Here is an 11722-nt window from a genome sequence, read left to right as displayed (position 1 = left end):
GGCACAGCATCCCTCCCCCTTGGAGAGAGAGAGCCTACAACGAGCACAGCAAAATAATTAATAGCATATTAATATTTAGCTAAAAAGTTGTTACGAGCCGGAGGGGATGGCTGCGTAGCCGGGGCTTAATTTCGGTTATGGTATTGTTAATGGCTTAACCAGTACTGTTATTAACACTGGGAGCCAAAGGAAGTAGACGCGGAGATGAACCTACGTATGGCTAATGAAGGTAGCCGCTGGAAATGTTAGTATTAGGTCTCGGAACTTGATTAGTGTACCTCGAGCGGTAAAGATACATCTTAGTGGGTTTTCCGGACTAGTCAATATAATTGAACTGTCTGAGCGTTCATTAAAAAATGTTTATAAAACGTGCACGACATGGACCACCCGAAAGTTCGTTTCTGAGAAATAGATAACGTCGGAACGTTTGGAGGGAAGGGGTGTCGCCTTTGCCTTAATAAAACAGTCGTCAACGCACTTCGGTCGCGATCGGTCGAACGGTTTTCATTTTGTATCGCGTAGTTGGTTTTCAATAGTTTTTTTCCCACGATTACGTAAATTCACTACCATGCATTATCATCACGCCCAGGGCCCTGCCGGCAACAATCAAACATCATCTAACGTCTCTGACGACGCGACGTCTGGACGTCTCCCTATTCAGGAGACTCCAACGGAACCTGGTTTCCGTATCATCATGATTGGACGCCTCTCTGCGCAGGAGACTCCTACGGGAATTGTTTCCCGAAAAAGCCGGTATCACGCGATTAATAAATCGCTAATGGGCGCCCGACTTTCGTGTACACGATATCATCTATATCACACGCGGCACACTCACACACATAGTATCAATTCATACAACTCAAATTTCAAAGGCTTTTTATGCCTTCAGGCTTTTCCCCTTTATCAAATAACATCAAGAGTTTTTTATGCCTTCGAGCTTTTTCCCTTCCATAATATCACGAAATAAACTCTTTATTCAACACCATACTAATCTCGATTGATTATTTATCAAACCGGCTTCGATATATCCCAAACATCCTTTCGGCACGTTAAATAATCACGATCCTTCCCCGAATCGTCACCCGGTCTTATCGCTCTCGATTGTTTAGAAAACCCGAGATCTGAAACCAAAAGGGGAACGATTTAAAAGAGCTGACGTCGAGAGGACCAGCATTCTTGTCCGAGCCTTGGACAAAGCAAGATCAGAGTCAAAATTTTAACTTATCGAAAAGATCAATCCTTTATCGAAAGTCTTGAAAAGGATCATCCAACAGACACCTTGTTTCCGCCAAAGGAGAACTCCTCCGACCCACTACTGCCGACCAAGGAAGAAGTGGGCGGATTCATAGAAGTTAAGTACTTTGAACTCATATAATTTAAGATTAAAATTTAAACGTTCGACAGGTACTATACAATTAATAGTAAGGTGTCAATTATTATTTGTTTGCTCTGCGTTGCCAGTTAAAACTTCTCGTTCTTAGGAAATACTATTAAAGTGATATACAACTGATCATGAGCCGAGTAAAGCAAAGCTAACGTCATGGCGAAACGATCATGCACAAGGTCGAATCGATAGAGTAGGTCTTAAGTTGCGGTTTCATAGTGTAACCGTGCTCCATACAACAAGAAGTGGTTGCAACTAATTGTACAGAAGGGTGAGAAAGAACTGAGACACTCAGTGGGTTAGTAGAAAATAATAAATAAAATCATTTATTCAAAATTGATATTGTTACTGCTCCGTCGTACATTTATGGAATTCGTCAACGGCTCACCAGAAAGATGCATAAAGAAAAGCAAGATAATAATTATTCGCTTGAATTGACGCTTGAATTACGCTTGTAGATCTGGAACACCAAAGTAAAGATGAAACTTTTCGTTGATCACGCACTTATCGCGATTGACTAATTGAATTTGACGAATGCAACACGTTTAATGAGAGACCGTTCTACGACAATTCACGATTCGCGATTTAAAAAGATTGAATGTACGCGGAAAATGAAGCTAATACGAAAAATTCACGCGAGCAACGGGTTAAAATCGAAAGAGAAAAGGATAGAATTTTAAGAGTGTTAAGATTTAACGTGCGCGTCTCTGAGTCTTTATCCCGAAATCGGTAATTTACACCTTCACGACACTCTGCCTTGCTACGCGGAGGACTTTGCCAAGCAGAAGTTACGCGATATTCTAAGATAACTCTGTCTCTCGGACGCACGGGCTCCCGTCACGTACTTATACAATTGATCGACCAATAGTGAAAAATTTCGATCGCGATCGTCACCTGAAGGGCTCGTCGCGCGAATGACTTTCTGCGTGGGGACGTTTCGACAAATCGGGGTGCGTGACGTGCGCGGTGATTGGCTGAAAATTTCGCGCTAGACGAGAATTCTCTCTCTTTTCTTTGGTGTTACTTTCCTTCTTGTTGTGGTTAGGGTATATTAAATGAATGAATCGCAAATGGTTTGATATAAAAGAAAATGAAAGTATATATATTTAATTATAAGAAAAAGAAACGAATACATGTAAGATACATCCTTTTACTCTGAAGGATCACGATAGACTGACTGGCCCGGGCAACGCCAGCAGCAGTCCGGTGACGCATTTAAAGAACAAGAAACTACTTCAAAAAAAATACGCCGCCTTCGAGACGTCTAGAACGCTCGATCACACATATCACACACATGTTAATATAGACGAGGATATTCATTGCATCGACAGATGGAATATTTCAACACATCCGTAAAGCGTCTGACTGCTAAACCGCTGGGAACTTCTTTTCGTAGGTTCGAGTCCACTCAGATTCAATCTTTTTTTTTTTGGAAATACATTTTTTCAAACTTCTACCTACATGATAATCGTTAATATACTTGTTGTCAAAAATATGTATCCGGTGGATGGCATTGCGGGCGGTATGCGTGGGGAGTGAAGTTGGTAGCATTGTCGCGTGGCGATCTAGCATGTATGGTTCATCGGTGCGAAATTGAACGATCACTTCGGATATCGATCGGCGCCATTAAAGTTTTTTCTTTTATGTTCATATCAGAGGTTCTATCGACATTGTGTTATATTTATAATGCGCTATATACCAAAGGATGTATTTTGTTTTCTTTTGTCACATAATTAAAGTTCAGAAGTGTTAAACAGTAATTATAAAGTTCCTTTTCGTAGTTCGTATTTCTAATACTTGTTTACAAATGTTTCAATAATATTTTTTTAATATTTTTATCTGTAATATACATAAATACCATTTTGAAGTACTTTCTATTCTACCGTTTCTCTTGTCATGTATTTTGTCAGTTACAGTATTGTTTAATATTTGTCATTATCTTTAACAATTCTGGATAAGTAGTTTGAAAAAACTGGATAAGTTTGAAAAAATGTATTTCCAAAAAAAAAAGATTGAGTCTGCAAGGAAAGGCCGCGAAGTGTCCCCCTTCGATTTAGATGAAACTTCGTACATTTGTTAAGCAGGTAAAAATAAGGGACACGTATTTTTTTATATCGGCTGAGACGCGACTTTAAGGGGTGAAACCACCCCTCAAAGTTTCAACCTGAAACTGCTATCTCGAAAACCAAAGAAGATACGTGTAAACTTCTAATGGGCGGATTTAATGGTTTTTTATATACAATAATATGGCGTTAACAGATTGTCGAAAATACCATTTGTTTATAACAAAAAAAATGTTTATAACATTATTTTACAACTTATTTAAATTTATGTAATGACAAAAAATATAGAGCATTTTATTCCAAATTGCCTCCTACAGTTTCGCAGATTTTTATTATTTATATCTCGCGCGAATGCCCGCTGAGTCAGCGCGTGATACTTTAATCGTACCTGACGTTATACCGATATTATTTATCCGCGTAAGTGGAAAACAACTATTTTTATAACATACAATGGTTAATCTTGTTAAATTTGTATCGCATGATATAAAATAATTAAAGTTATACATACTCGATGGTAGATGTATTAAATTGATAATTTTAATATGCAACAAGTGATTTGTATAACTTAAGGAACATACTCGTGACAAAAATGATAATCATCGAAGAAATGCTTCAAACATAAAGGCTTTCGGTACCAAGCACAAGTAATAATAGCCATACGTGGTTTATTTTCAGATAGATAGTAAATACTTCTAATTGTTTATTATCTGATGCAGGTTTTTCCATATGTCCACTACAGTATCCACTCAACGAATGGAATAGTAAAGCGATTGTTTATGAAACATTTACTTTAAAAATAAAAATATCTTGTAACCTATGTGACCTTCGCTTGTATAATCTTATAAATTTTTGTTATTTATATGCAGAATTCTCACCAATCGCGCTTCGACCACGTGATTTATCGTATAGCAATGAGCCAGAATACGTATATAAAATCGGTGAATGCAGTGACTTTTTACTTTGTCCAGTATTTGAATTCAAGACGTTTAGTTACCGAGACGAATAGAAGTTTATTATTGCCAAAACTTATTCTGCACAATGGTTTATATTGATCCGATAAATGTGTTTACTTTATTATCCATAGCTTTTAATTCTGTGGATAAAAAAGTGACGCCTGTTAACAGTGCTGAGTTAGAGTTAAAAGACATTTTATATGACATAATCATGCAACGTATGGAAGATCCAACATTCAACATAGAACAAGAAACATATTTAGACATTGAAGAAGAGTTTGCAAACGGTGAAGATCCTGATGTAAATTTCCAGTGGCTGCAAGAAACGGAAATGGACCTAACGGAAACGGACCTTACTGATGAAGAGGAACAAGATCAACAACTAGAAAAATGTACGCTCTCCGAAGCACCAACCAGTTATGAATACAGAAAAAATGCTGTGGAATACTGGAAGAGTGGTAAGACAAAACGTTTGAAATTAGAAACAGTGCAATCTAGATTCAAAATGGTCAAGTCTATTCGGCAGTTACGCAGATGGGCTGCCCAAGTCGAAATGGGTGGCACACGTTTAGATAAATTACTGCGTATTGCAGATTATACATACAAAAATGTTATACAAGCAATACGGTCAAATATAATAGTACATGACATAGATATTCGACGGTGGGCGTTACAAGCAAAATTAGAAGAAGATTTAGCATCATTTACAGCTGGCCGTACATGGCTGTTAAAATTTAAAAAAGCATATGGCATAGTATCGCGAAAAGTTACGAAGTTTGTGACGAGGCCCAGTATCGATAAAGAACCAGAACTGATTTCAAGTTCTCATAATTTTCTGGAGCGTGTTAAATCCTATACCGATCGTTACGGATTTGAGAATTTGTATAATTCGAATCAAAGTGGTTTCAACCTCGAACTACATTCTGGACGAACTTTGGCGTTGAAAGGTACGAAGAAAGTAGAAGCTGTAATACAGTCAATTCCATCCACTACTCATAGCTACACTATACAACCTACAATATCTGCAAGCGGAAAACTGCTATCTCCTCTCTTCGTCGTGTTAAAGGAAACATCTGGAGAGTTTGGACCTAGGGTACAGCAGACTATGTTTAAACCAACGAACATTTTGGCTACCGCGTCAACATTTAAAATTTGGTTAAAAGAAGTTTACTTTCCTAATACAAACGAGAAGACTGCTTCACTATTAGATTCTTGGAGTGGACATTGTAGTCGTAGTATTGTAGAAGCTACACCGGAAAATAAAGAATTACTAGTATTTACGATTCCAGCAGGGACTACAAAATGTTTACAACCATTAAACGTGCACGGATTTCGTGTATGGAAAAATTTTGTTCGCCGGTTTTCGGACAGTCATCCTATTACATTATGAGATTAATCTCCACACGAGGGACAATATTTTAAAACTTCAGTCGCTGGCTCATAATCAATTTTCTTCCCTACGATTTGAAAACTTTATTAAATATTCATGGTATAAAAGTGGATGTGTATCATCGAGACCACCTCATTTTGAAAATCCCGTGGAGTTCTGCTATGCTGTAGATAATGAACCACGATGGCACGTATATGGTGATGTGAATATTATTACCTGTGCTTGGTGCCGAAAGCCTTTATGTTTGAAGCATTTCTTCGAAGAGTATCATTTTTGTCACGACTATGTTCCTTAAGTTATTCAAATTCCTTGTTGCATATTAAAATTATCAATTTCATACATCCACCATCGAGTATGTATAACTTTAATTATTTTATATCATGCGATACAAATTTAACAAAATTAACCATTGTATGTTATAAAAATAGTTGTTTTCCACTTATGCGAATAAATAACATCGGTGTATAACGTCAGATACGATTAAAGTATCACGCGCTGACTCAGCGGGCGTACGCGCGAGTCATAAATAATAAAAATCTGCGGAACTGTAGGAGGGAATTTCATAAACATATATATAAATGGATTTGGAATGAAATGCTCTACATTTTTTGTTAACACATAAATTTAAATAAGTTGTAAAATAATGTTATAAACAATTTTTTTGTTATAAACAAATTGTATTTTTGACAATCTGTTAACTCCATATTATTGTATATAAAAAACCATTAAATCCGCCCATTAGAAGTCTTCACGTATCTCTTTTGGTTTTCAAGATAGCAGTTTCAGGTCGAAACTTTGAGGGGTGGTTTCACCCCTTAAAGTCGCGTCTCAGCAGATATGAAAAAATACGTGTTCCTTATTTTTACCTGGTTAACAAATGTACGAAGTTTCATCAAAATCGGAGGGGGACACTTCGGTGCCTTTCCCCAAACTGGTTTTCCGCAATATTGTTCTTTTTAATCGCTTCAAGAAGCCTCTCTTTAATAATACAGGGTGTCCCGTAAAGAGTGTTAGTCCTTTGAGGGGGTGGTAGCTGGGGTGATTCTGAACAACATTTTCCTTTGCGAAAAAGTTGTTTGAAGCTTCGTTTTTGAATTATTGAACATACTGACCACACTGACCAATTCGACCGCGTATAGCGCGCGGGCTTAGGGACGGCAGCGTTGGCTGCGACAGCCGGGCTTGACGTAGGTCGCGTACAGATTATTATAACATGTTCATCGTTTATGCCCAGTGCGAGGGCAACGCGGAACTCGCGGCTCTGCGGTATCGGGAAAAGTATAGCACAACAGAAAATGCACCAAGTGCTCAGTGTTTCCGGAGGCTGGTCTCCCGGGCACATGCCACTGTCTCGCTGGTGCCTCAGCGGAAGGAGATGGGTCGCACCACACGAACTTCTCCGCTGCAGGAAGAGGAAATCCTGGAGCAATTTAATCAGGATGGCACCCGCAGTATACGCGATGTCAGCCGGCGCACTAAGTAAGTTTTCATATGCAATGGATTAAAATGTTATAATAAAAGTATAATAATTTTAATATGAAAATTTATATTTTCTATTCATATTTTTTTTAACTCTTCTTTTAATATGCATTATTCCTGTTTCATTTCAGCGTAAGCCGCACAATAGTTCACAGAATCCTCAGAAATCAGGCGATGGATTTTCCCCGGCGGATGGAATATTCCCAGTGGTTGCGGGGAAAAATCGCGCGGAATCCATCGTTTTGCCGGTATGTTTTGTGGACAGACGAAGCCCTCTTCACACGGGAGGGGTGCTTTAATGCTCACAACTCACATCTGTGGAGGGATGCGAATCCTCATGCGATTCGTCCACGAGCAGCGCAACACCACTGGTCAATCAATGTATGGGCCGGAATTTGTGGCGATTTTGTTGTTGGGCCGTACATTCTGCCAAACAGATTGGACGGCCCAACATACAGTGTTTGTAGAAGATGTTCTCCCGACTCTTTTGGAAGAAATTCCACTAGAAATTCGGTGGTACATGTTCTTCCAACACGACGGTACGCCAACCCATTACGCCGCAAATGTTCGGACCCATCTAAACCAAACTTTCAGGACAGGTGGATTGGCCGCGGTGGTCCTGTTCCGTGGCCCCCGCGATCACCGGATATGAATCCGTTAGATTTTTATTTTTGGGGGTATTTAAAGGTACGTTTACAGTTATTTATACGTGCCACTTCTTAACAATAAACATGAACATTTAATTATGTTTTTTAATAATTATTTCAGAACGAAGTATACAGAAACCCCATCAATTCCCGGGATGAAGCAATTGCACTTATCCACGGTGCCGTTGCAGCAATCACTCCGGAGACACTAAGCCGAGTGCAAAGCAACATACTCAAAAGAGTAACAACCTGTGTGGAGGCCCAAGGTGGGCGCGTGGAGTTCTTTCTCCATTAGAAAAATCGGCCCCTTTCGAGGCCACCAATTTATTTAACGTAGATCAATTCATTCATATGAATTGGTTCATTAAAACAATCGGCCCCTTTCGGGGCCACCATTTCTTCAAACTTAAGTGTAACAACGTAAGTGATAGTGAAAGTGCAGTGAGAGTTCATTGCCCCGAGTTTGAAATCAGCTGTTCTGCACACGTGTTTGTCAGTGGGAATTATTTGCTTTCAGCGTAGCAGGTTCATTTAGGAACGAATGGGTAAGTTTCATTTAAATTGTTTTCAAATTTTTCATCATTAACGTAACCTCCAATTCAAACGTTTATTAATTATACCATTTGAATCATTTTTATTTGTTGTTTAGAATGCTTAGAATTTCCTTTTTTACATTTTGACAGACAACAAGAGATTAGGTTCCGTATTCATTTTAAACAACTAAACAACTAAAAATGTTCAACCAGTTCAATTTTTTTATTGTGCTATGCGAACGGGGTGCCGAAAGTATTCGTACGCGACCTACGTCAAGCTTGGCTGTCGCAGCCGACGCTGCCGCCCCTGAGCCCGCGCGCTGTACGCACTCGGATTGGTCAGTGTTTTTCGTTAATAATTCAAAAACGAAGCTTCAAACAACTTATTCGCAAAAGAAAATGTTGTTCAGAATTACCACCCCCTCAAAGAACTGACACTCTTTACGGGACACTCTGTATATTCGAAAATTTTTGCTACATTAGATGTTATACACAAAGGTCTAAACTGAGATGGATTTATTTTTCTTTGAATATTACCACTATCTTTATTCTGTTTTACCTTTGGTAGTAGCACGAGTCTCGTCATCTTCCACTCATTTGGCCAGTAACCATTTTCATAGCACCCATTTAGAAATCCTGTCCAAAATTTCACGGCCCCCAGTCCCGTTACTCTGGCAGCCATCGCAGGGATACCATCCTGGCCTGGTGCTTTTCTCACCTTACTCATATTACACGCGTCCTTTACCTCGCCTTCAGTAATAGCCTCTTCGTTTCCGTTATTTTCTATTTCCGTGACTTCATCCCTATGATTTGAACAATCATCCACCGCCTGATCTACCACATGCTCAGGTGGTTGTAGGATAAAAAGACCCTTTACAACCTCCCTAGTCTGTACCAGATCAAGAACAACCGGAGGTGTGCTCGGTTTGAGCTGCTTCATAACAACTTTATATGGCCTCCCCCGTGTCTCACCCTCTACCGTCTCTATCAATTTTACCCAGCTTTCTCTTTTCGCTCTTCTAATAGTTCTATTCAATTCAATTTTTTCTTGTTTATACGCCCTTACTAATTTATTTATTTCTTCCGTTTCGACCTCACCCCTTCTTCTGGCCCCAGTGACCCCCCTACGACATTTATTTACACTCTTTCTCAGTCTAGCTATATCGGAATTCCACCAGTGAACCGGCACCTTCCCTGGTCTTCTGTTCGTTATCCCACTACATCTAGTACCTAATTCCCGTAGTTCTTCCATCGTCTTTCTAAGATCTTGTATGGTTTCCCATGTCCCCGGAAAACTATCTCCTACCTCCCGGGCCCCATACTTTTCCAGAAAATTTTCAATATATTTTTTCCCATCGATACTTCTTTTTCCCTCACTAATCTTTCTCTTTTTATTTCCAGGTACCAGTAATTCAACCACATGCCACATGTATAAGTGATCCGACCCCGTGTGATCAGGTAGTATGAAACTTTTCTTTACTTTATCATTCAGGTCAGTATTAACTAACATCAAATCTATTTTAGTTTCCTCACCTCTTATACAAGTATTTCCCCCTTCCGTATATACTGATAATAGGCTATTGCCCGTCATAAATTCTATTAATTTTTTCCCTCTAGGGTTCCATGTACTGCCCGACACTAGCAATTTACTATTAAAGTCGCCACCTATTAGGACTCCGGACCATTTCTTTAGCTTAATTAATCCTGCGACTACATGTAACCTCTCATCTACAGTATCCGGATCAATATTTGGGGATAGATATATACTAATAATTAATAAATTATTATATTCAATTGCTATCATGCCTATACTACGCTTAACTACGTCAGTTTTCCTTCCCTTCACTATTCCACTATTTGTGATCCAAAGAGCTGCATCACCCGTTGCGTCTATATACCAGTAACTCTTACTCATCTTCTTATTTTGTTCAGTCATAAACACAAGGTCCGGCATTCTTTTCTCCACCGTCTTGTTTAAAAGATCGTGCGCAACTTTGCATCTATTTAAATTGATCTGTAGTACGTTTAGCGTGAATTTAGCCGATTTTTACTCCGCTTATCGCTTCTTTATATTGTTTAGATCTAAGTGTGCCTGCAATGTGATTAAGGTCTTTTTCCAGTAATCCCTTTGCCGCGCATAGTATACACCTTGTTTTTTCTGCTTTACATTCCGACATCGTATGAGTTTTATCGCCATACCTTCTACATATCGCGGAATCACCCTCTACAGCCACACATCTTGCGGCCGCATGCCCAAAATTATGGCATTTATAGAACCTCATTATAGTAGGTAACTGTCTGACCCTGCAATAGACCCAACCTATCTTAATTTTATTGTCCCTTATTTTCATCAGTAAGGCCGCGTTCAGACTATGCAATTTAGTTGTACAACTTTCCGTGCAACTTCGGGTCCGAATTTTTGTGTTTCTGGTCGTGCCTGTACCAGGTATGCCGCCCGAAAAAGGAAATGATTTTCTCTTGTAGAAATACCAACTTCCGCATTTTTTATCAGATCTTTGCGGAAGCGACGTCAATCGATTCCTTATGTTTTTGCGATCATAATGAACCCAAACGCGACATAAATTGGACAATAATTAACCAAGTTACGTGAAAAATCTAAATGCATAGTTAAAAGCCAATTTCGTTAAAAGTAGTCCGGTTTACGTGATATGGGGTATCATTTTAATTGGGAGAACACCAGCAATCCATTAGTACCACTTTCATACCGATGCGGTGAAAAATAAAGAATTTGATGTTTTGAAAAATTGACACGGTCGGTCGGTTCGACCTTAGCCGCCTACCTGGGCCCTGTACCCGGTATGTCGTGCGAAAAAGAAAATGGTTGTTTTCTCTTGTCTCCTAGCATTTACCAGCAGCACAGAAAATTGCAAAGAAAAGGAAGGTGGGCTCTGCTGGTTATATTGTCATAGAGCCCGCCCATTTTTAAACGCAACCGGTGTCGGAAAGATCGAACCGCTGCTGGTAAATGCTAGGCGACAAGAGAAAACAACCATTTTCTTTTTCGCACGACATACCGGGTACAGGCCCCAGGTAGGCGCTCGGCGGCCTAAGGTCGAACCGACCGACCGTGTCAATTTTTCAAAACATCAAATTCTTTATTTTTCACCGCATCGGTATGAAAGTGGTACCAATGGATTGCTGGTGTTCTCCCGATTAAAATGATACCTCATATCACGTAAACCGGACTACTTTTAACGAAATTGGCTTTTAACTATGCATTTAGATTTTTCACGTAACTTGGTTAATTAGTGT

The 11722-nt window shown here is 39.3% G+C and overlaps 1 protein-coding gene across 3 annotated transcripts; it reads left to right on the top strand.

The window, feature by feature from the left end:
• Positions 1-4367: 4367 nt before the first annotated feature.
• On the top strand, positions 4368-11220 carry LOC117610648 (uncharacterized). 3 transcript variants are annotated; one of them, XR_004582986.2, is made up of 4 exons: positions 4372-7269; positions 7401-7956; positions 8038-8461; positions 9851-11220. XR_004582986.2 is itself a non-coding variant. In XM_034338273.2 (2 exons), exons 1-2 carry the CDS (start codon positions 4486-4488, stop codon positions 9886-9888), a joined length of 411 nt encoding a protein of 136 aa, XP_034194164.2. In that variant the 5' UTR covers positions 4368-4485; the 3' UTR covers positions 9889-11220. The 3 variants fall into 3 exon arrangements, 1 of the variants encoding a protein (XP_034194164.2); XR_013063383.1 differs by having other exon boundaries at positions 8038-11220; XM_034338273.2 differs by lacking the exons at positions 7401-7956; positions 8038-8461 and having other exon boundaries at positions 4368-4858.
• Positions 11221-11722: the final 502 nt, after the last annotated feature.

The sequence above is a fragment of the Osmia lignaria genome, chromosome 14 (assembly GCF_051020975.1).
Source record: "Osmia lignaria lignaria isolate PbOS001 chromosome 14, iyOsmLign1, whole genome shotgun sequence".
NCBI lineage: Eukaryota > Metazoa > Arthropoda > Insecta > Hymenoptera > Megachilidae > Osmia > Osmia lignaria.
Note: the sequence above shows the minus strand (reverse complement) of the source record. Positions and strands in the feature narration are given on the sequence as shown.